Below are 23219 nucleotides of genomic sequence, written 5' to 3' on the forward strand. Positions count from 1 at the left end.
CCCTTTCCTTGCAGAGAAGGAAACCCAAAACCAGCTTCACTAGTTGTTAAATAAACTTTATTTTTGCACGGGGAGGGGTTAAAGGAAAATAAAATTTCTCCCGAGGATGAGCAGCAGCAGGGGGGAGGAGCAGCCCGTGGCTCTCCCACGGCACTGGGTGGGCTCTCTGAGCGGGAGATGCTCGGGGTGCCCACGGTCCCCCCCGGGCGCGCAGGTCCCTAAAGGCACAAGTGTCACTCTGTCCCCTCCCTGCGCGGCTCCGTCGCCCCGGAGCAGCCCAGCTTGTGCAAAACCCCCACGTAAAAAAATACCAGTTTTTCAGTATCGAACATCTTAAAAAACTAGAGCTTTGATCAACGTCAGTTCTCCACATCCTTGATTGGAAATCTGGACTGACACCCGGGAAAGCTGCTGGGTTCCACCGGGAGGGGACATTGGCACCAGGAGGGTGGCAGGGAGCAGCACCTGGTTAGTGTGAGGAGGGATGGACCTTTCCACCCGCCCTGCTCAGTCCTGGGTGGGCAGAGGGTCCCACAGGACCGGAGTCCCCATCCCACACTGTCCCTGTCCCCAGAGAAGGGCCAGGCGCAGGATGGGCTCCCGGGCAGGGGGTCTGTGCTCTCTGCCTCCTGCCATCCCCATCCCTTGGGGCTCATCTGGCTGGATGAGAAGCCGAGGGCAGTGCTGAGGTCGGTGCTGGGGGCTAAAGGCTGGGCTCTGTGCTGGCCTCCAGCCGCTGCTGGTACCGCTGCCGGCGCTCACAGCGCGGGCACGACGTGGCCCGGGCTTGGCAGTCCCGGTGGAAGACGGTTTTGCACTCGCTGCACCTGGGAAAACAGGGAAAAAAACACCCACTGTGTTGGTAACATCAGAGCAAACACCAAACTCCTCCTCCCAACCAAACCAGGGAACACTTCCCTATCTTGGGGTTCTCTGAGCCCCAGCCTGGCTCTGGCTCTGGCTCAGGAGGAGCCTTGAATGCAGGAGCAGCAGCTGCTCGAGCAAAACCTCCACCTCAGCAGCTCCGAGCCGGAAGGAGCGTCGTGGGTGCTGCCGGCAGCTGCCAGTGTGGGAGAGAGACCAGTGAGGTTTGAGCTGAGGTTTGTGCCCTGCTCTCACAGCGGGGACAGCACTGAGCAAAGCTTCAAAGGTGTGACAACCACCCCTGGAATAGCAAACCCTGCGACAGCGACCCTGAGACACCAAACCCTGGACACCGACCCCTTGACACTGATCTCGTGACACCAACCCATGTGGCACCAACACAGCGACACCGACCCGGTGACACTGACCCCAGGACACCAATCCCTGCGATGGGATTGCTGTTGGGGACCCTTCGCTTGCCAGGGCTGGGGGGCACAATCAGAGACCCCCACCCTGATGGTGGGACCTGCATGTGGCAGGGACACTGTGGGGACACCAGAGCCACAGAGAAGGGACAGAAGCCAGGATGGTGCTGCCCTTGAGGTGGGACGTGTCCTAATTGTTCCCTAATCCAGCTCAGCAGCAGCAGGAATGTGAACAGCCACAGTGACATCCTGCATGGAGCAGCTGGGGGGGACCCCCCAGCTCGGGTGAGGGGTTCAGTGCTGAATCAACAGAACAAATGTCCCCACTACAAGGACTGAGCTCAATTTTTGGGTTGTGATCCCCAACTCCCCAGTGGCAGCAAAATGCTGTTCAGCCACATGCCAGCAGGGCAGCCAGATTTATCTTTCAGTGTGCAAATACCTGGTGCACAATCCATGTGTGAACAGCACCAAACACCTTAATTCCCCAAAGGATCCGTGGGAGCAGAGCAGCGAAACACCGGCAGTGTCAGGAAAAGGACAGTGACATCACAGCCAAGGTCAAATCCTGCTCCTGACAGGAGCTGCAAACCCTGAAGGACTCGGGATAGGGAAAGACTTGTGCATGGACAGGAGGGACTGGGAACGGGAAATATGCATTTCCCCACTGGAATACACTTCTACATGGCCTCTCCAGATCAGCAGCCGTAGTGGCTGCTCCCCGGGGGCGGGGGGGATTTGGGAAGCCGGGGCTGGTTCCGAGGAGAGCTGGCATCTCCTGCCTCCACCTGCCCGAGCCCCGGCGCAGGAAGCGCCCGAGCTGCGGGAGCAGGAGAGGGTCCCGCGCCCGGGGAGGGGTGTGTGTCATTGTTTGAGGTGTTGCAGACACATCCTGCGGCGAGTGTTGGTGTGACCCCGGGGCGGGCAGAGGGGCAGGAAGCCGGGTTTAGCTCCGCGAGGATGGCGGTCGAGCCGCTTTCCTGCTGCACAACCTCCTCCTCCTCCGTCGGGTCGAAAAAGAAAGACGTCAACAAACTTCCGAGCTCGGCTTTGCGGGGCACGAGACCTCCAGCCGGCTGCCAGCCGGCTCAGCCACACATACCGGCGCTTTCCAGAGCCTGGTTGCTCTTTTTCCAGGGAAAACGGGCCCCCTGGGGGTGTTGTTTTCTCGATAATGAGCTCGATGCTGTCGCTGCAGCAGGGAGGGGAGTGAGCAGCGCTGCTCAGCCACCACGGAAATACTGACAGCCACCTAACACGGGGCACCCACGGATCCTGCTATCCCTGGTATTTTCTGCAGGTTCTGGGAGGTGCTGCTCACTTTTAGGGATTGCCAGGCAAAGTGAGGCCGTGCAGACCATCGGCCTGTGAAATCTCTCTGCCAGGATTGTGCTCAGTGCCAAATAGGATATGACAAGACAAGAGGAAACGGCCTCAAGTTGCCCCAGGGGAGGTTTAGGTTGGATATTAGGGAAAATTTCTTCAGGAAAAGGGTTGTCCAGCCCTGGCACAGGCTGCCCAGGGCAATGGTGGAGTCCCCATCCCTGGGGGGATTTAAAAGCTGTGTGGATGTGGCATTTGGGGACATGGGTTACTGGTGGCCTTGGCAGTGCTGGGGAATGGTTGGACTGGATGATCTCAAGGGGCTTTTCCAACCTGAACAATTACATAATTCTATGAAATAACCATGGAGATGTGAATCTCTCTCCACCTACAATGGAGCAGGCTCCTGGGCTGAAAGGGTTTGATACTGACTTCTTCAGCAAACCCTGATGGTGGTGGGGATAAACCCCCCTCTATCACCCTCCCCCTGTTCCTGATTCCAAGTTCTGTCCAGCTGCTGCATCCCAAGCCACAGCTGACCCTGCTGCAGGGCAGGTCCCTGCCTGTGAGGGATGGGAGCTCTTTGGGCAGAGGGAAAATCCCAGTGAGAGCCACTGTCACCCCTGTCCTGCTGGGAACATCCTCAGCCTCTTCCCAGCACATCTTACAATGCTGTCCATTCGGCTCTTTGTTTCCCAGAGAAGCTGTGGCTGCCCCATCCCTGGAAGTGTTCAAGGCCAGGGTGGATGGGGCTTGGAGCAACCTGGGCTAGTGGAAGGTGTCCCTGCCCGTGTCACAGGGTGGAACTGGATGTTTTTTAAGGTCCCTTCCAACCCAAACCATTCTAGGATTCTATGAAATCCATGTCCAGGCATCCTTCCTCCCTTCCCTGGCTGTAGATGGGGGTAGGACAGTCCCACTGCTGCTTCCCCTTCCCTCCTGCAGCCCCTGGAAGGGGTCAGACTGAATCTGAACGGGAGATGTGCTGGCCAGGTGAGTGAGGCAGAAGCACCTTCCTCCTGCTCCTCCTCCCTCCAGCCCCTTGGCTGCCCACCAAGGCCTTTGCAGGCTGACAGCAAGGTGCTGGTGGCTCTGCATCTTCAATGTGCAAAGCCACCTGTCTGGGTGAGACCTTGGCTCTGTGAGGACGGTCCTCTCCTGTCCCAAACAGCCCCGATTTGGTTCAGATCATCCTGGGGCTGATGGGTCCCATGGGGACACGGGCACGAGGACGTGGGCACCATGACAATGAGTCCCAAAGGATGGGGGAACCACGAGGATGTCGCTGCCATGACGACATGGGCAGCACAAGGATGTGGCCCCTGTGAGGACATGGGCACCACGAGGATGTGACTCCCACAGGGACATGGGCACCACAGGGATGTGACTCCCACAAGGACATGGGCACCACGAGGATGTGACTCCCACAAGGACATGGGCACCACGGGGATGTGACTCCCACAAGGACATGGGCACCACGGGGATGTGACTCCCACAAGGACATGGGCACCATGGGGATGTGACTCCCACAAGGACATGGGCACCACAAGACCGTGGGCACCACAATATGGTTTCCATGAGGACATGGGCACTACAGGGATGTGGGTACCACAACAACATGGGCAGCATGAGGATGTGGCTCCCACAGGGATGTGGGACATGAGGACATGGCTCCCACAAGGACATGGGCACCACAGGGACATGGGAACCACCATTTGGTTCCCACGAGGACACGGGCACGACAGTATGGTTTCCATGAGAACATGGGCACCCTGAGAAAGTGGGATCCACAATATGTTTTCCACAAGGACATGGGCATTACAAGGATGTGGGGACCACGACAACATGGGCAGCACAAGGATATGGCTCCCACAGGGATGTGGCACGTGAGGACACAGTTCCCACGAGGACATGGGCACCACAATATGGTTCCCACAAGGATGTAAGCACCACAATATGGTTTCCATGAGGACATGGGCATTACAAGGATGTGGGGACCATGACAACATGGGCAGCACAAGGATATGGCTCCCACAGGGATGTGGGACATGAGGACATGGCTCCCATGAGGACATGGGCACCATAATATGGTTCCCATGAGGATGTGAGCACCACAGTATGGTTTCCACGAGGACACGGGCACCACGAGGACACAGGCACCACTGGGATATGGGCACCAGGAGGATACACAACCACGTCAGACCCATTCCCAGTTCACCCCGAGGCCACATGCCTTGGAAGTGCAGACCCCCGAGGGGGACCCAGGGGCCATCTGGGGCTCCTGGCAGAAGCCAGGCCGTGCCCTGGGGTGTCCTGGCTGCAGGGGGTCAGAGGGGGGGCTCACCTGGTGGTAGTATCGAACTCAAAGGGGAAGATGATGTCGCTGCTGTTGCAGATCTGGCAGATGAAGCCGCGCTGGGTGCACAGGTCACAGCTGTAGACGTGGTGGGACGCGAACTGGAGCAGGGACTGCAGGAAGGTCTCGAAGACGCCGTCGGCGATCTGTGGGACAGGGGGGTCAGTGCTCCTGGAGCCCAACCCTGCCGGGTTCGTGCTGGGTTACACCTGTTCTTGGAGCTGCCACGTGAAGGCAAGGCTGTCCTCCAAACACAACCCACACCCAGGTTACAACGGGACCCCGGAAAACTGAGAGCAGCACCCACAGCCTGCCAGGATGGGGCTCCTGGCTTTGGAATCACTGAAAAATCCAACTGTTGGAAAACTCCTGCTGAAGAAGCACCATGTGGTGTCTCCACAGACCCTAGGGTGTCTTCACCAGCAAAATCCCTATGACAAGGCCAGGTTGTACAGGGCTTGGAGCAACCTGGGTTAGTGGAAGGTATCCCTGCCTGTGGCAGGGCGTGGGACTGGATGGTCTTTAAGGTCCCTTCCAACCCAAACCATTTTGTGATTCTATGACCATGCAAAGCTCTCACCTGCCTCAGATCAGCGACACTGTATTTGTGGGGACACTCCAAGAGGTAATGCCTGTGATCAAGCCTGCAAAGAAGCACAGAGAAAAAGGAGTAGATGGTTTCCACCCCATCTCCAACAGCTTTGGAGCAAGGAGGTGCCTGGACAATGCAGATTCCTGAAGAAAATCACTGCAGAGCCTATTCTTCTATTGTGCCACACATCCCAAATCCTGCCACTGGAAATCGTGTGAGAGCATTTCAAAGCAGGGAGGGAAAAAAGAAAATAAATATCTCATCTATTTTCCCAGGTGTTTCCTGTCCAGCCAGAAGCTCCTCGGCCAGGAAGGTGTTTCCTGAGTCACAGCTCAGTGTGCTGACACAGCCAACAGACGGATAACTCCTTAGGGCAGATGATATGGAGCGAAAAACCAGCCTGAGCCTTGGCAGCACTGCTCTGACAGGGGGTGAGGAGGAAAACCAGGAGACCACGGGGGTGCAAAGAGCAGGGAATGTCACCCAGAGAGGGCCCTCACCGCTTGCTCAGCTCCTTCAGGGCGCCGCTGCGGCACATGATGAGGTAATCCCCCAGCAGCTTCAGCTGTTCCCTGCTCCGGAGGATCCGCCCCATCCTCTCCACGTGCTCGTAGAGGCTCTCGTTGACCAGCTTCAGGTCGATCAGGGGCTGGTTATGGATCTGGGAGAGGAACTTGAGGGCCTGTTTGCACACCTGGGGCACAGAGAGGGGACAGGTGGGCACGGAGCGAGGAGAGGCTCGGAGAGGGGTCTGGGGCGGGCACCTCCAACCTCGGGGAATGCCCAGATGGACACTCAGGAAGCGTGGGCAGATGCCAGAGCGTTTCCCTGCTCCCTGCATGGACCCAGCCCAGGACTCACCCCTCGTTTGGTCAGGTCCCAGTTGTGGATGAGGCGGGAGGGGATCACGGTCTCGTCATCGCGGTGGCAGCTGTCGCAATAGTAGAGCCCGGAGAAGGCGCAGAGCTTGGGCTTGGCGAAGGAGAAGCCGATCTGCCTGGAGCAGCCTGAGGGGAGCAGGGAATGAGAGGGGACCTGAGCCTGCACCCATCACTGCCAGGACAGGGAGAATCTTTTGGGAGCAGGGAATGGAGCAAGTAAGTTTTGGGAAGGGTGGGGGATCAGCTGAAGCACTTGTAGGATGTTCAGTGTGATGTTCCCCACGATGGTCCGACAGGCACCACTTCACTTTTTCTCCATAAAAAGAAGGCTGGACAATCCCTGAACCCACTTTTATCTATCAAGTCATTCAATTGTTTGGGTTGTTTGTTCTTTTTTTTAGGAAAAGTGAATTCTGGAAATATCCCAGTGGTTTAGGGAAGAACCTAAATCCCACCTGCTGCCCCATTACCTCCACCAGTGGCTTTGCCCTATTTTACCTTCACTCAGCCCTTTTCTTTCCTGCTGCCATCACAGGGTCCCCAAACCTCATCTTCCAGGGATGAAGTTAGGATGGATTAACCCCAAATCCCCTTTCTTATAGCAGTGGGGAATCCAGCTTGGCTTTGACACCCCACCTGTCACACTCTGGGGTGTCTGGAGCTCACCCCTCAAAAACATTCATGGAGATCATGTGCTGCTTTCTGAATATATAATGAAACCCAGCTCTTATTGCTAATTACCCTGAGATGGAAGGGAACACATCCCAGGCTGGGAGTGGGGTGAAAGCAGGGCAGGCAGATCCCTGAAGAAAACCTACACATAAAAACTGGAAATTTGTCTTTTTGGCTTGTTGCTTCCATCTGTGGGGAAGTGGAAGATGCAGGACAGAGCCTGGAGGGAAAGGCAGAGACCAAACAGACCAGAAAAAAAAAATATATGAAAAAAAAGGAGAGGGATTAAAAGAAAAAACCCCAACCTGCTGGAGGGTACAAGAAATATAATTGAAGCAGGAGAGAAATCTGAAATTTAATTAACTTAGCGAGGTAAAGAGCAAATTATACCTCCTGTGAAGGTCAGTGAGGGTGCCACCAGCATTGCCCCGTGTGCCAAGAGGCGTCAGGGGAAGGGTAAATGATTGTTTTGCAAAATCAGCTCGTCACACCCATTGCAATCCCTGCTCCTGTGCTGCCTTACTGGAAAAACTGCTCTTGATTGCACTTTCCCCACAGGCTGCGGCCTCAAAATGCCCAGGAAGAGAGTCCTGGGCCTGTGGTCCAGCTAAGGTTGCTTCAATCCCAGTTCCTGACTGTCTGTACCAAAAGCATCTTAAATGGGAGCCCAGCAGCATCCCAGTTGGAGCTGGGCAGGGGTGGGATGGGGATTGTGCCCACAGGACATCAAAGGTGCCACCAACTGGGGATGTGAAACTCCACTGAGAGGCTTTAGTGGTTTGGATGGGGAAACCAGAGAGGCTGTGGCTGCTCCATCCCTGGAAGTGTCCAAGGCCAGGCTGGACGGGGCTTGGAGCAACCTGGGCTGGTGGAATGTGACCCTGCCCATGGCAGGGGGTGGGATGAGATGGTCTTTCAGATCCTTTCCAATCCAAACCAAACTGTACCTGCACAGATGAAGCTCTGAGAGTCCAGGCCCTTCTCCATGGGGATGGCCACCAGGTACTGCAGCAAGAAGCCGTTTTCCTTCACGATGTTCTTCAGGACGACCTGGGAGTGCCCATCCAAGCTCCCACCCAGTGTCAGCGCCTCCTCTGCGCTCTCCAGGTAGGCCATGAGGGCCCTTCGGACCAACAGCCTCCACGAGGCTGCTTCCTCTGCGTTCTCAGCCTGCAGCTTCAGCACAGCCTTGGAGGTGATCACCTTGAAGAACGCGGGTCCCCCCAGGCTCGTGTCCGGGAGGATGTCCTGGATGGTCTCTATGCCGTAACTGTTGCTTAAAATTTTGTCATTGTTCCTGATTTTAAAGCACTTCAGAGTTTCGAGGGACAGGGAAAAAATGAAAGGGACCCAGGTTTTGTCCAGGTCCATGTACAGAACAGCCTCTTTTATCGCATCCAGCTCCGGCTCGTGGGCTGGAGTCCAGTCCAAGCTGTTCCCAGGCACGTTGCTGTGCTGGAGAGCACTGGAGTCCCCCTGGATGGGCTGGGCTTCACCTCCATCCTCGGAATACTCCAGAGTCTCCCACTCGTCCTCCTCCAGCTGCGGCCGGCACTTGTGCAGCGCCTCTCGGATCCTGTCCAGCCAGTCCTCGGCCTCATCCCGAGAAGGGGCTCGGAGGTAGAGCTTCTTCCCCAGGAAAACCAGCTCGAAGCGGCCGTCGGAGTGTGTCAGCGCCAGGGACTCGCAGCGCAGCAGGGAGTAGCTCTCCACACAGATCCGATCCTCGTGGTCCAGGAAGAGCCGGAGCTCCAGCGGCGACAGCTCGCAGAAGAACTCCTTCCAGATGCCCATGGCTCCCCTGCGCTCCAGGCTGCCCAGCTTCAGGAGCCCTCGGAAAGGGTTGGAAAGACCTGGGGGAAAAGATGTCTCGGTTTAACCGAAAAAGGAGAAGCCAGGAGAGAGAGAAAAGCCAAGGGGGGCTCAAAGCAAGCAACCCAGAGGCCTGGTAGCTTAGAGAGCCTGTCCTGGAGGATGGTGGGATGGGGCAGGAGTTGACAGGACCTTGGTCTCCACCATTCGTCCACCTGCACTTGGGTTTCTGTCCACCTGCACTTGGGTTTTGAGGCTGAGAATGAGTGGGATGGCATAAAGAAAAGGTGTCCTGAGGGTGGACAAACTCTCTCCCCCTAAAACACTTCCCACCAGAGCCAATCATGGGCTCAGCAATGCCTTGGGAAGCTGCTCCATTGTCTTCTGTGGCTCTTAGTGCTGCCACCAGCTCACACCAGCCAACAGCTGCTGCCCAAACAGCCCATCATGACCCAGAATAATCCCTGAGCACTGCCCAGGGCAGGCACTGGATGGAAGCAGGAGGTGGCACGTACCCATCTGCCGGCGGTGCACCACACTGAAGCCCTTTTGCTCCCGTTCTGGGGACATTTTGGGTTTCCCACTCTCCGAGGAGGGCACCGAGAGCCTCTCCAAGTCAAGGGCACTGATGAGCCCCGGGGCCAGCCCCTCACTGTCCCCCTCGGGCCCGAAGCCGTTGGTGTCAGCTGTGCTCCCACTGCTCTCTCCTGGGGAAGGTCTGTAGAAATCATCTTCTGAGATCCAGCTCTTTCTTTTCTGTTAAAAAATTAAATATATTAATTATCAAACTTATCGAACACCCTGTGCCCCTCAAACACACATGTCCACAAAGATCCCTCCTCAGGGGCTGATCCTGCACAGACCAAATTCCAGGCACTGATGTGTGGGATCCAGTGGGAGGTTCCTCTGCCCATGGCAGGGGAGTGGAACAAGAAGAGCTTTAAGGTCCCTTCCAACCCAAACCGTTCCATGATTCTCTGCTGGCCATTCCCAGGAGGATGGCTCCCCCTGCTCCCTCCAGTCAGGGAATGCTCTGTGGGACTGTGTCAACAGCTGGGAAATACTGGGAATCTATCCTGGTGGGATTATAAAGTGCAAAATCAATCAGTTCTCTCCCCCTAAAATCACTGTGGAGGGAGAGCACATTCCCTGCAGTGACCACAGGCATTTGGATTGTTCTGATGGAGGGTGGGATTCCAGCCCTGCCATGGAACAGCATGAGCTTGCCTGGAGCAGCAGCACCAGCCATGTTCCAGGAGGAGCAGGGATGGGGAGAGGTACAGAGAAGATGTCCAGGATGAAATATAAGACCTGTGGCTCACAAACACTTGGCCTGAGCCATGCAGGGAAAAAATAAAGCAGGGAAGGCAGAAGAAACCTTTGTCTGCTATGTCAGGAGGGGATGAGACCCATGGGCAGAGGAAAACATGGCTGTAACTTCTCCAGGAGTTCTTCTGGCTACAAGAATCACAGAATCATTAAGGTTGGAAAAGCCCTCCAAGATCACCAAGTCTAACCTGTGACTGATTCCCCCTTGTCAACCAGACCAGAGCACTGAGCGCCACGTCCAGTAATTCCTTGCACACCTCCAGGAATGGGGATTCCACCACCTCCCTGGGCAGCCCTTTCCAAAGCCTGACAACCCTTTCAGCGAAGAAATTCCTCCTGAAAGGAGCAAGGTTCTGGGACAAGGTCCCTGAACAAACAGCAGTAGGAAAAAACCCAGTTCAGTGCCCTGGCATGAGGGAGCAGCATCCCTACACTCAGGGCTGCATCCCACCAGGAATGGCCTCTCAACTTCCCTTCCCAGCTTTCCAAGAGCCTTTTAATCTGAATAACAAGGTAAGTGACAGCACAAGAGCTGTCACCACCCTGTGGGAGGATCACGGGGTGGGGGTGGTGGTGGTGCAGCTCCTGCAGCTCCGGCTTACTCCCGGGGCAGGAATGCAGGTTGCTCTGTGAGTCATGGGAGAGCAGGGGGAATTTCCTGTTGACACAGTATGTTATACATAGATTAGGTCAAACTGGCTCAGGGCCACGAGGAAGCAGCGGAAACGGGATAAGCAGGAGGGAACTGAAAGGAGCAGAGAGCAGGAATGGTCTGGGGGGGTATGAGGTATATCTTAACCTCACCAGGGTGGAAAGGATGGGAACCAGGATGGAAACAATGGGAACCAGGACGGAAAAGTCAGTAACAAATCAGACAGAGGACGAGGCTGTTCAAAGAGTTTCCTAAAAGCAAAAGCGAGTGGATGTGGCTCAGCTCCGTGTGGCTGCAGGGGAAATCCGCCGCTGCTCAAGCCCAGCACCCGGGAATGCCATCCCACTCTGGGAACAGATGTGCTGCAGGAGGGTGTTTCCGCTGGGAAACTACTTTATTTCCTGTCCAGTCAACCCTTTTCCTCCTCTTACGTGGACCATAAAGGAAGAAAAGTCCCCATGAGAACCTCAGTTCCTGGGCTGTTTTATCTCTTGCACACAGCCCACGGCCAGATTTGTGTGAGAGCTCATCCCTCTCCAGATAGCCTTAATAAACTTCCTGCTGCAGCCGCTCCTGGAGAGGGATGACTGACAGGCCAGGCAGGCGTTCAAAGGCTTTGGTGTCTCTTTTACCAGAGAATACAGACTTTGATCCAATTTCTCCCAGAGCAGCTGCATGGATACTACTCCATGGAGTCCAGGAAGATGCCTGTGGAGTGAGGAGCATCACTGGCAACCAAGTGGGAGCAGCACAGAAGATGGGAGTTTGGAGAAATCCATTTCTGGAAGTGTTTAATGCCAGGTTGGGTGGGCTTGGAGCAACCTGGTCTAGTGGAAAGTGTCCCTGCCCATGGCAGGGGGTCAGAACTGGATGATCTTTAAGGTCCCTTCCAACCCAAACCATTCTGGGATTCCCTAATTCTATGAAACCGCTGCCTACTCAAAAAACCATCATGAGTTTTGTTTTTCCTTTTCCATTAGGTCAGGGAGCAAAACACCAAGGAGATGGGAAGGGAAGGAGCTGTAAGACCTACCGGACAGCCCAGCAGGGGAGAGAGCAGGTACTCGGCCGTGGGACTCCGGACTGCCAGGCTGCCCTCGCCGCTGCCGCGCTCCCCTCTGCTCGGACCATCCCTCCGTGGGGCTGGAATGCTGGCTGTGCCACCAGCATCTCCCTCCTCATGGCTGGTGGGTGCTGTGTCTCCTGTTGGAGCGGAGCTGTTGGTGCCGGGGGGTGGTTCCTGGTGCGCTCTGGGGGTCGGTGCCGGGGGGCCCGCGGGTGGCCGGAGGGAGCAGCCCAGCACGCCGGGGACCAGCCGTCCCTCCGGAGCCTCCGGGCTCGGCCGGGCTTTGCTGAACTCGGACAACACCCTTGAAAGGGAAAAACGATTGGTTTGAATGCAGCTGCAATGGCCAAAACCTGTAAACCCCCCCCAGTTATTGTAAATTATAACTGTGTAAAAAGGGCTCGGCAGCACTGCCGTCCTCCACGGGCTGGCAGCACGGTGTGGCTGGAAAATCCCAATGATGCCAACAGAAAAATGTGGGATTTGTGCCCCAAACTGACTGACGCAGAGCAGTGTCAGCCCCATGGCATGGCAGCAGGACCCTGCCTGCAATGGGAGCATTCCCCAGTTACACACATTAAAGAGGTTTGATTCCATGGATGCAGGGAGTGCTGGGTGCTCCCACAGCCCCAGCCCCACATACGGCTCCTGGATGCAAATCCAGCCTTGGACCACGTGCCAAATTTCAACTGTTTTCGTTAATGAGCAATTAATAGTGGAGCCTGGCCAGAGGAGTGGCTGTTCCCATGGCCCTGCTTCACTGCCAGCCTCAGAATCAAACCAGCCCAAGATTAAAACTTGAAGCAGCATCTCCATCACGAGTTTAATCCAATCAAGGCAGGTTCTTCCAGGACCTTTGGAAGATGCAAAATCCTGAAAGTAGGGAATGATGCTGTTATAGATGGGGGAGCACAGCCTGCAACTCTAAACTCTCCTGAAGACCTTCACTGGGAAGAGGCATCATCCCGAGGCTGGGCTCCCTCAGAGTCACATTTTAAAGGTGGTACGGAAAATATTTACTGACTACTCAGAGCTTATATAACCCTGGAAATCTTTGTGCTGGATGCTCGGCAGGAATAAATCACAAGGATGACAAACCAACAACCTCCCTCCTCTGAATGATCTGCAGAAGCTGCAAATTATAACCCTCCCTGTGACCAAACTCATTTCTTTCCCCTCACGGAAAGCCCTGGAGCAACCCCCAGCATGCACCAGGGAGATGTGACATTCCTGAAACCAGGGAGCAGCATTTTTCTGACGTTTCTGCCCTGCTAAAGAGGACACACACAGACTTCAGTGGCCATGAGCTCATTTGCAGTGGCAGCAGGGGCTCAGTGAGCTGTGCCGAGTGGTTTGTAAAAACAACGAAGGCCCTTTCCAGGAGGAAAAAAACAGCTTGTGAAAGAAAAACAGGGAGAAAGGCTTCCTTCTTATAGAGAGAAAATAATGAGAGCCCAGAGAGGGTTAAAAATCCCTTTGGAGAGGAGAGCTGGGGCAGGACTCACTCTTGCAGTGACCTGTCCAGGTCCTCGGCGGTGGCCGTGCCCAGGTCGGAGTCGCAGGACAGCGGCTCCTCGCTGCGCTCGGGGCTGCGGGCACAGGGAGCCGGCGGGATGCTGTCCGAGCCCAGGCTGGAGGAGAGCTGGGACGAGCTCGTGGTGTTCAGGCTCAGCGAGGACGACGTGAGCTTGATCTTGCTGCCGGCTTTGCCAATGGGCAGCATCGAGGGCTGGATCTCGATCTCGTCCGACCCCGACGACTGCGAGATGGAACCCAGCGACGCTTTCCTGCGGGGCTCGGATGTGAGGGGCTCCAGCAGCTCCGAAACGGGACACAGACCCGACAGGGACAGGGGGGTGATGGTCCACTCATTCAGAACTGCTGACTTATAGGACAGCTCGAAGGTTAGGGACGATAAACCCTGCAAGTAGCAGAGGAGAAACTCGCACTCCTCGGCATCCAGGAGCAGAGCGGGCGCTTGGTAGTACTCGGACAGCCGGGAGCGATCCCGCAGGAGCAGCTTCAAGTAACACTCCATGAGCCCATCATTCAGTGCCAGCCTCAGCCAGGCACGGCAGCGACCCACGTCTGTGTTGATAAACATGAGCTGTTCCAGCTCCGAGACAATATTCCTGGGAAAAAGGAGGACAAAGGACAGAACAGGACGTGAGCGGTTCCATTTAGGTCCATCATGGGGCAGAGGAGAAGCAAAGCCTCCATCAGGAACTGCCCAACCTGCTCGGCTATGGGGAGTTTAGAAGCTGGGATAAAACAGGCTGTGGAAAATCTCTTTCCTTCATGGAAAATGTGGTTTGCCATGGAGAAAAATAGCTCCCAAATGCCCCAAAGCTAAATGTGTTGGTAAGGATCCAAGGCAGCCCTTGGGTGCCTCGGCTTCTTCTCCTCTCTCTGGCTGAAGGCACCTCCCACCCATTGCTTGCCCTGGACCAAGGATGCAGAGGGGGGAATTCCTGCTGTCCCTGCATATTAGTGGGGTTTGTGCTGGCTGGATCCTCCTTGGTGACAACCACGTGTCTAAATCCTCACTTCAAATTTAAAAGCAGCCAAAACACAGTGAAAACTGCTGTGGCAGCCCCAAAAAAACCCCTGACTTGGGTCGAGCTCCTCAAGCAATCTCAGCCTCTGGAATTCAACTGTTCTTCCCTAAGATCCAACAGCGACACCACGGTCCCTGGATCCTGCCTGCTCCCAGCTCACACCGGCACCACAGACGCCTCAAAAACCAGGGCAAAAGTTTTGTAAGACTTCTTTTTTAATCTGTCTCTCAAGACAGAAGAAAAAAAACCTTCAAAGGGCACAAAAATATCCCCTGTAGAATGTGAAAGAATTATTTTCATCCGCTCTTTCATAATTCAGGAGTCGGTTGATGGAGCTGGATGAGGCTTTCAGAACAATTTGCGTGGGGGCTGTTATTTACTGTGGGAGAACTTAGCTTAGGGAGTGGCTCAGAAAAACCCTAGTAAATAGTAGTCACCCAGAGAGACCTCCTCGAAGGCTGTTGGGATGTGGGGAAACAGGGCCAACCAGCCCCAGTAGATCCAGGTCAGGAGAGAGACCAGATCCCTGCATGTGCATCCCATGAACAGCTGCTGCCAGACACCACTGCAGTCACTGGGGTTCCACGGGGGACCTGGAACCACCACATACAGCCTGGCACCCAAAAATAAATAGAAAGGGGTGTGTCTTCACAATTTCATCCCTCAACTGTTCGGGGACATCAGCTCACCCCCAGCACACGCTCAGAGGGGCCACAGGGGGCCCAGCCCCTCTCAGCATCGCAGGGGCTTCGCTCTCCTACCTCCAACCCCCCAAACCCCTGTGAGGGCGCCTCTTCCCCAAACTGAATGGACTGAGCATGCAGGATGGGGCAGAGATGCATTGAGCCATCCTGCTGTCCACCATTCCCTGAATTTTACTGCACCAAAGACAAGGGATAAACGCGAGCGCGCAAATCCCTTTCAGCAGCAACAGGCACTCACCGATGGGTGATGCTCTTCAGCAGGCCCCAAAAGACCGGCTGGGGAAGGGGTCCTCGACCCCCTGATTTCTTCCCTTTCCCCCCAGTCTGTGCCTTGATGTGCTTGGCCTTCAGGCCATGCACAAAAACAGCTTCCAGGGCGCTGCAGAGTGTGTTGGCATTGCCGTCATCGCTGGTGACGACGGCGTCCGAGCTCACGTACTGCTTCTGCAGAGCCTTGATGGCATTCACCAGCTGCTTCTTGATCAGCTGAAAGGCAGGAGGTGCATGTTTGGATCATAAAAAGAAAACGATTAGGAAGGTTTTCATGTAAAAGGGCTCAAACCCAGCAAGGTTCATTCACAGCAAAGCACCACGTGATTCCTGCCTCCTCCTTTGCAGTGGCTGAACTGGGAGCATTGCAGCTGAACTGGTTGAGCTGGGGTCTCACACTGTTGACATTACAGTTCGTGTAGCTTATTTTGTTAAAAAAATAATAATTAATGCAATTTTGTGGTGTTTCAGAGCTGGGGTTGCTTTTGGAGCATGTGGTGCTTCCCCTGCAGGCAGCAAATGGCTTAAGGGGGTAGGGAAGGCACTTTCTCAGGGGAAACACGAGGATTAAGTAAGTGTGGGTGAGAAAGGAGAAGCTCAGAGGAGGGAACAGAGCCCCTGAGCTCGTGCAGGTCAGCCCAAGCAGCATGTGACATGTGACATGCTGACGGGTCCCACCAGCAGAAATCAAAGCCATCGACCTCGCTGGCCGTGCTGGTTAAACCTCAGGCACTGCTGGGATGGGCCCCCAAAACAGAGGGGTTTGGAAGGACACCGGGGTTCAGCTCCTGCCTTTGAAGAGACTCAGCAGGTTCTGAAGCTGGAACTTGGGATTTTTACCTTCCAGCAGCTTTGCTTCCCTCTCCCACCAGTCAAAAGCAGGAAGTTCAGCGAACTTTACGCTGGTGGAAAGGATTTTTTTCCTCATGCAGCTGAGCCTGGGTGTCTCAACCAACCTTATTTCAAATCCAGGTTGTGTTTACAAGCAGGCACTTGGAAAACACCACAAATTCCTCTGGGGCCCCGCCATGTTTCAGCATCAGGCAGCATTCCAGGCAAACGCTGAACATTCCCTGACCAGGGCTTGGGCAGACTTTGATTCGAGCCTGGGTTGGCTGCACAAACCCATATTAAATTTCCAGCCTGAGATATTTTTTTCAGCATCTAAATAAGATTTCCAGCAGCTGGAGCTCAAGGACAACAGTGGGGGGAGTGTGTCTCTTATTGGGGTGCTGTTTTCCAGCTGCCCCCCAGGTCTGCTGGCCCAAGGAAGGAGCACCATGGGCTGAGAGGATTAAAGAGTGCAAATGATTTTATCAGCCACACATGGAGTCATCCTGCTGTGGAATGAACTAAACACCCAGGTTTAACTGCTGCTGTTGATATTGTTAAAGGTGTTTAAACTCCCAAAGTTGGGTGAAGAGACCCCTAACTGGGGGGGGTGACAACATCCCTTCGCCCAGGTATTGGGGCTGAGCACCTTCCCTGCCCCACCCATGTGGGGCAAAGGGGCAAAGCCCAGGGGCAAAGCCCTGGTGTGACTTAACCTACACACACTTTATTTCCTTTAATCCCCCTGCCCAGACAACCCATCCCAATCCCAATATAAACCATCCCAATCCCAGCTGGCAGCACCCACAAGTCCTACCACGTCCCCAGCAGTGACTGGAGTTGCACTGGGCAGTACCTGGAGCTGTGTGGGGAGCACTGGGGTGGGTCTGGCTCACCTGTATGGCTTCCTTAGGATCATCGAGGTGGCTGGAATGCATCTCCACTGCTGCCGCTCCCGGTGCCGGGCGCTGCCTTCACATGTCACCTGGGGACGAGGAGGAGATGTCTGAGCACCCAGTGGGGTTACACCCGACTCACCTGCCAGCTGAAGGGCTTCTGGTGCCACAGAAAAGGGGTGGATCTTGCACCGAGGAATTCTGCAGGTGCTCATGGCCAGGATGCTGCTGGATCCGAGCTGGGAGTGAGCTACGACCTCATGAAAAGGTACCACACTTTCCAGGGACCAGGAGAGTTTTGGGCAAAACAGAGCATGGCCAAGAGCCTGGGAGGGAGTAATTAACCCCTGCGAGGTTCCAGCAGGCAGCCCCCAGGCTGGGTGAGCTGCCAGGCAGGTCCAGCCAGCAGCACCACACGCAGGGCCAGGGATGGCTGCCCCTCTCCCTGTGTCACCTGCAATGCCTGAGCCTGGAGGATGGCACCCAAAAACCGTGGGAGTGGCATGAGGTGGCCTGGACAAGGGGGTGTCACCCCCTAGCAGGCTGTGGGAAGATATGAGGAGGAGGAGGAGGAGGAGCAGCAATGCTGCTGCCCAACCCAGCTGGGACAGACTCTCTGGGCACAGAGCCATCTGGGAAGATGGGAAGGAATCATGGAATCCCAGAATGGCTTGGGTTGGTAGAGACCTTAAGGACCATCCAGTTTCACCCCCTGCCATGGGCAGGGACACCTTCCACTAGCCCAGGTTGCTCCAAGCCCCGTCCAACCTGGTCTTCGACACTTCCAGGGATGGGGCAGCCACAGCTTCTCTGGGCAACCTGTGCCAGGGCCTCCCCACCCTCATGGATAAGAATTTCTTCCCAATATCCAATCTGAATCTCCTCTTTTAGTTTAAACCCATTCCCCCTTTTCTTGTCACTTGTCTGCCTGTGTAAAGTCACTCTGCACCTTTTTTATAAGCCCCTTTAAGCACTGGAAGGCTGCAGGTTCTTCATGAGGCTGATAAATCCCAGGACTTTCCCCCTCCGGGGGGTGCAGATGCCAGGGCTGCTCTGAGGCTTTGGTGGGAGACAGAGAAAAATCAGTGCCCTCCTACTATGGGAAACCCTGAAAAACCAGATGTGAGCAGGCAGTGGCAGCCTGGCTGGGTCACTGCCACTGCAGGGGGTTCGCAGACAACAAGGGACCTTTGACTTCTGACTCTTGGCTTCCTGCCCTGTTCCTCTCTGGGAGCCATTTGCCGAAACCGAGCTGTCCCTGGAGCCCCTGAGGGCAGAACACATGGCTGTCAGAGAGATGCCCATGGCACAGCTGGATCCCTGACCAAAAACCATGGATCCCAGCATGGAAAAGGGTCCAAGAGCTGCTCCAGCACCTGCTACGGCCCGAAGTTTCCTAAGGATGTGAGACGTTGGAGGAGGAATTTATTCACAGAATCCCAGAATCCTTCGGGTTGGAAGGGACCTCAAAGTCCACCCAATCCCACCTTCCACTAGCCCAGGTTGCTCCAAGCCCTGTCCAACCTGGCCTTGGACACTTTCAGGGATGCGGCAGCCACAGCTTCTCTGTGCCAGTGCCTGACCCTCCTCCCAGGGAAGAATTTCTTGCCAATATCCCACCTAACCCTGCCCTTTGGCAGTGGGAAGCCATTCCCTCTTGTCCTATTAAGCCATTCCCTTAAGTTGGAATCACTTGACATCCGAGAGAAGGGGAACCCAGCACTGGCCACAGGGTTGGATATGCCCCTGGCAGACAATGGCCTTGGAATGGGCATCGATGTTTTTAGGTTTTATTTCCAAGCCAACACAAAAATCCCAGAGCTTTTCCTGAGCAGAGCTGACGGCATCAACCTGCCCCTCTCCTGCCAAGCCTGGGCAGAACTGTGCTTTACTGAGCAGCTCCTACATGACCATGGCCACTCCCAAGGGCAGTGGTGGTCCAAATCCAGAGCAGTTTAAACCCAGAGCAGCCCAAATCCAGAGTAGTTTAAATCTGGAGCAGCCCAGACCAAGAGCAGCCCCTGCAGGTACCCCACCAGCCACTGGTGCTGGGAGCACCAGGACAAGAGCTCTTTGGGGCCAAACCTCAGATTGATCCTCAGTGTTTCCAGAGTTCACAGGCAATTTCAGAGAAAAGGAAACTGTTTTTGCCACGACTTGTCATAAGATTTCCTCCCTTTGGGTTGCAACACAGAAATGGGAGAGTGCAGGGATTACAGGGAAGTTGACCTCTGGCTCAAGAGGCTGCTGGGGTGTTTGGGGAGCGAGGCAATCCCTAAGTGGCAGCAGTGGTTGATGAGGACAGCAGGGAGCCATCCCCATCTCTGCCCTCCATCCAGGAGGCTCAGGCTCCTTGGGGCTGGACAAACTCTGCCCCTTTTCCCCCCACATCCTGCTACACCCTGTGAACAAGAGACACATCCCACCTGAGACACTGAGGGTGGGAGAAGACCCGAGGGTGGGCATAGGGTAGCATTTCTCATGCCCAGACAGGCAGCACAGGTGTTTCAGCTCCAGGACTGCAGCCACCACCCCTGCTCTTGGCATTGGCCACCCTGACATCCTGAGCCGGTCACAGGGAAAGGGATGACAGCGGTGGTTTTGCAAAGACCTCGTCTTAAGTTTTACAAAGACCTTGCCTAAGTTTTACAAAGCGAGTGTTATTCCTCCAAAAGACATGTTCCTTTGCCAGCATCACCTCCTCCAGCAACTGCAGGAGGTAAGACACTGAGGGCACCCGCCGCCTTCACCACAGGACTCTCCACTCCCACCACAACCAGTCTGACCAGTTTGTTCCAGCACCACGAATCCACGCGGCACCACTTATGTTGGGACAACATTTTCCTGAATAATGAGTGCAAGGAACCAGCTCCAAGGTGGATTTCACCCAAGACTTGTGCTGGGAGGAAATTGGGGAACACAGGGAAATCGGATCGGCAGCCCTGGCACTGGCTCTAGAAGGAACCAGGGGGCTCTGGAGCACTACCAGGCAGATCCTGGAAAGCCACGGCTGTTCCCTGTGATCTTGAAGGCATAAGAGACGGGATGGATGTGCAAACACAGACAAGCCCATCTACAGCAGAGAAAACCCACGAGGTTTCCCAGCAGTCACCACCCCTGCAGCTCGAGTGAAAATCAAACAAGTGAGGAACAGCCCCAGAGAAGGAGTTTGACCTACCGAGGAGGAGAGACACTGGTGCAAGGGCAGAGCTGCTGCTTTCCCAAACTGCTGCAAAACAGCCAGATTCTTTGGGATCCTTGCTGGAATCAAGCCTTGTGCCAGCAGAGGCAGAGCCCCCCGTCCCAGAGCTCGGCTCCTCAGTCTCCCAAGAAGTGAGTTATAAATAAACAGCAGGTCACTGCCTGTGCTCAGCGGGTGGAAAACAACAGCCCACGACGGCGGCGTGAGCTGGTGACTCAAGGCCTGGACACGGGACCAGTCATTTTCCAAGCACGAGGGCTGTGCCAGTCACCTTCTGCCCCAGGACATGGGGGCTCTGACGGGATGGTGGGTCCAAGGGCCGATGTGGGGACAACCCTGTCCTCCCACCCAGCTCCTGCATTCCACCCTGGCCACGCTAAAAACACAAGCTGAGCCCAGACAGAGGCAGCCTGGCAGCAGGGGAGGCAGCTGGCATGGCTGGTGAGGTGGCTGGGTGGAGGATAAAACCCCTTGGAAACAGGTTGGCAAGGGCAGATCACCCTCATGGTCTGACTTTGGTTCCTTCCCTGAACCCAGCCTGGCCTGAGGCAGCACTGCTGTGACTCCCAGGGCAGGAACACAGGCCTGGCATGAGGAACAGGTCCATCACACCACCCTCATCCCCACAGAACCATCTCCTCGCAGCTCACAAACCTGCTGGTGGCCAGGGAAGCGTCGTCGCTGATGAACCCTCCGAGTTCTGCCCTGCGGGAGCCCAGGAGCAGCCGGGGCAGGAGGAGCAGCCACTGAGCTCCCAGCCTGGATGGTGAGACTGTGTTTCCCAACACTCCAAACCGGGAATTCCCTTCAACCTGTTGCCTACTCCTGCACCAGGCTACAATTTGCTGGAGCCACAGGGAGAGCTGGAGTTGATTTTCTGAGGGAGCCGCCGCAGGGGCGAAGAGGGTTCTGAAACCCCCAGCGTGTCGAGGCAAGGTGTTCCCAGATTTAATACTCCCAGTTTTCGTGTCCCTTCGGATTCCCGGCGCTGGAGTTTCCCAGTTGGTTTTCCCGGTGCCATCCGGCGCAGCGGGGGGTTCGCATCCGTGGGGATGGGAGACAGGGGGTCACTGGAAGGGAAGGCGACAAGGAGACGACTTTTTAAACTCTGTATTTTCACAAGAACTACCCAGAGCTGGTCACTTTCAGTGAAAAATCCGTGGTTTATTGAGGATGGAATGCCTGATAAACCAGGGAAAGCTGCAGGGATCCCACAGGCAGTGGGATCTTGGGCTGGTGGAGGAACAGGCCGAGAGGTTTGGGGTGTCAGTGCTGGCGGGAGGGGATTGAGGACCAGGCACCAACCCGCTGTGGGACCCCACAGGGGTGCACCTGACCTGCTGCCACCCCACCCTAACCCTGACCTGTGTGGGGCCTGGCACGGGTGGGCTGGGGGGAGATCGGGCCCTGCCCAGGGAGATGCAGGCAGGGCTGGTGTGGGGAAGGGTCAGTGGCCGTGGGGAGCTGGAGGGGGGCAGTGTTTGCTTGCACCACTCTGCACCCCCTCACCCTGCGCCCCATCAGACACCTCATCACCTTGTACCCCATGGCCCCCTCACCTGCACTCCTCGTCAGACCCCTCATTACCCTGCACCCCCTGTCAGACACCGATCACCTACACTCCCTGTCAACCCACAATCACCCTGTACCCCCTGTCAGACCCCTACCACTCTGTGCCCCTTGTCAGACCCCTCGCCCTGTGCCCCCATCACTCTGTACCCCTTGTTAGACCTCAATCACCCTGCACCCCTTATCAGACCCCCGCTCCCTGCACGCCCCGTCTGCACCGCACGGGCCCTCCCCCGCACCCCACGGACGCCCAACACCCCGCACGCCCCGTCCGCACCCCAACACCCCTCACGCCATGTCAGACCCCCCTCACACCGGCCCCCCGTTACCCCCCCGCTCCCGCCCCCCCTCACCGGCTCCGCGCCTCCGCCCGGGGAACCCGGAAATGCCGGGAGCGCGCACGTCCCGCCCCTCGTGACGTCACCGCGCAACCGGGCCACGCCCCTCCCGCCTTCCCGCGGGCACCGCGCGGGGGCGCGCGCGGGCACCGGGACGGGGCCGCAGGGACGCGGTGGGATGTCCTGAGCTGGGAGGGAGCGCAGGGAGCGTCCGCTCCGACCCCTGGCCCTGCACTCACACCCCAGCAATCCCACCCTGTCCCTCAGAGCGTTGTCCAAACCCTCCTGGAGCTCTGGCAGCCTTGGGGCTGTGCCCACTGCCCTGGGGAGCCTGGTCAGTGCCAACCACCCTCTGGGGGAAGAACCTTTTCCTGAGGTTCAACCTGACCCTCCCCTGGCACAGCTCCAGCAGTTCCCTGGGTCGTGTCACTGACCACAGCGAGCAGAGATCGGAGCTGCCCCTCCACTGCCCCTTGGGAGGAATTTGAAAACACCAGTGAGGTCTGACCTCAGTCCCCTCTTCTCCTGCTGAACAAACCAAGTGACCTCAGCCTCCTCATACGGCTTCCTCTCAAGGCCTTTCATCATCCTCATGGCCTCCTTTGAATGCTAATATTCAGTGTCTTCTTTTATATTGTGTGCCCCCAGACTGCCCCAATATTGCAGGTGAGGCCACCCGAGGTCAGAGCAGAGCGGGACAGTCCCTTCCCTCTGGGCCCGATGCCCCCCGGGACAGGGTTGGCCCTCCTGGCTGCCAGGGCACTGCTGAGTCATGGCCAGCTGGCCACCCACCAGGACCCCCAGGGCCCTTTCCTGCAGCTGCTCTCCAGCCTCTCATTCCCCAGTCTGTACACACACACACGGAAACAGCCACACACA

The 23219-nt window shown here is 56.2% G+C and overlaps 1 protein-coding gene across 1 annotated transcript; it reads right to left on the reverse strand.

Moving 5' to 3' along the window:
- Positions 1–51: 51 nt before the first annotated feature.
- Positions 52–21957, reverse strand: PLEKHM1 (pleckstrin homology and RUN domain containing M1). The gene is made up of 12 exons (XM_027734086.2): positions 21088–21957; positions 17232–17320; positions 15473–15720; positions 13478–14104; positions 11940–12276; positions 9441–9681; positions 8061–8966; positions 6422–6567; positions 6061–6254; positions 5549–5612; positions 4957–5114; positions 52–827 (listed from the first exon to the last, which is right to left on the reverse strand). The coding sequence occupies exons 2-12, from the start codon at positions 17271–17273 to the stop codon at positions 704–706; spliced, it is 3087 nt and encodes a 1028-aa protein (XP_027589887.2). The 5' UTR covers positions 17274–17320; positions 21088–21957; the 3' UTR covers positions 52–703.
- Between the last annotated feature and the right edge of the window lie 1262 nt (positions 21958–23219).

This window comes from Pipra filicauda, unplaced genomic scaffold, assembly GCF_003945595.2.
Source record: "Pipra filicauda isolate LSUMZ 115617 unplaced genomic scaffold, ASM394559v2 scaffold336_size1087642_pilon, whole genome shotgun sequence".
Lineage (NCBI taxonomy): Eukaryota > Metazoa > Chordata > Aves > Passeriformes > Pipridae > Pipra > Pipra filicauda.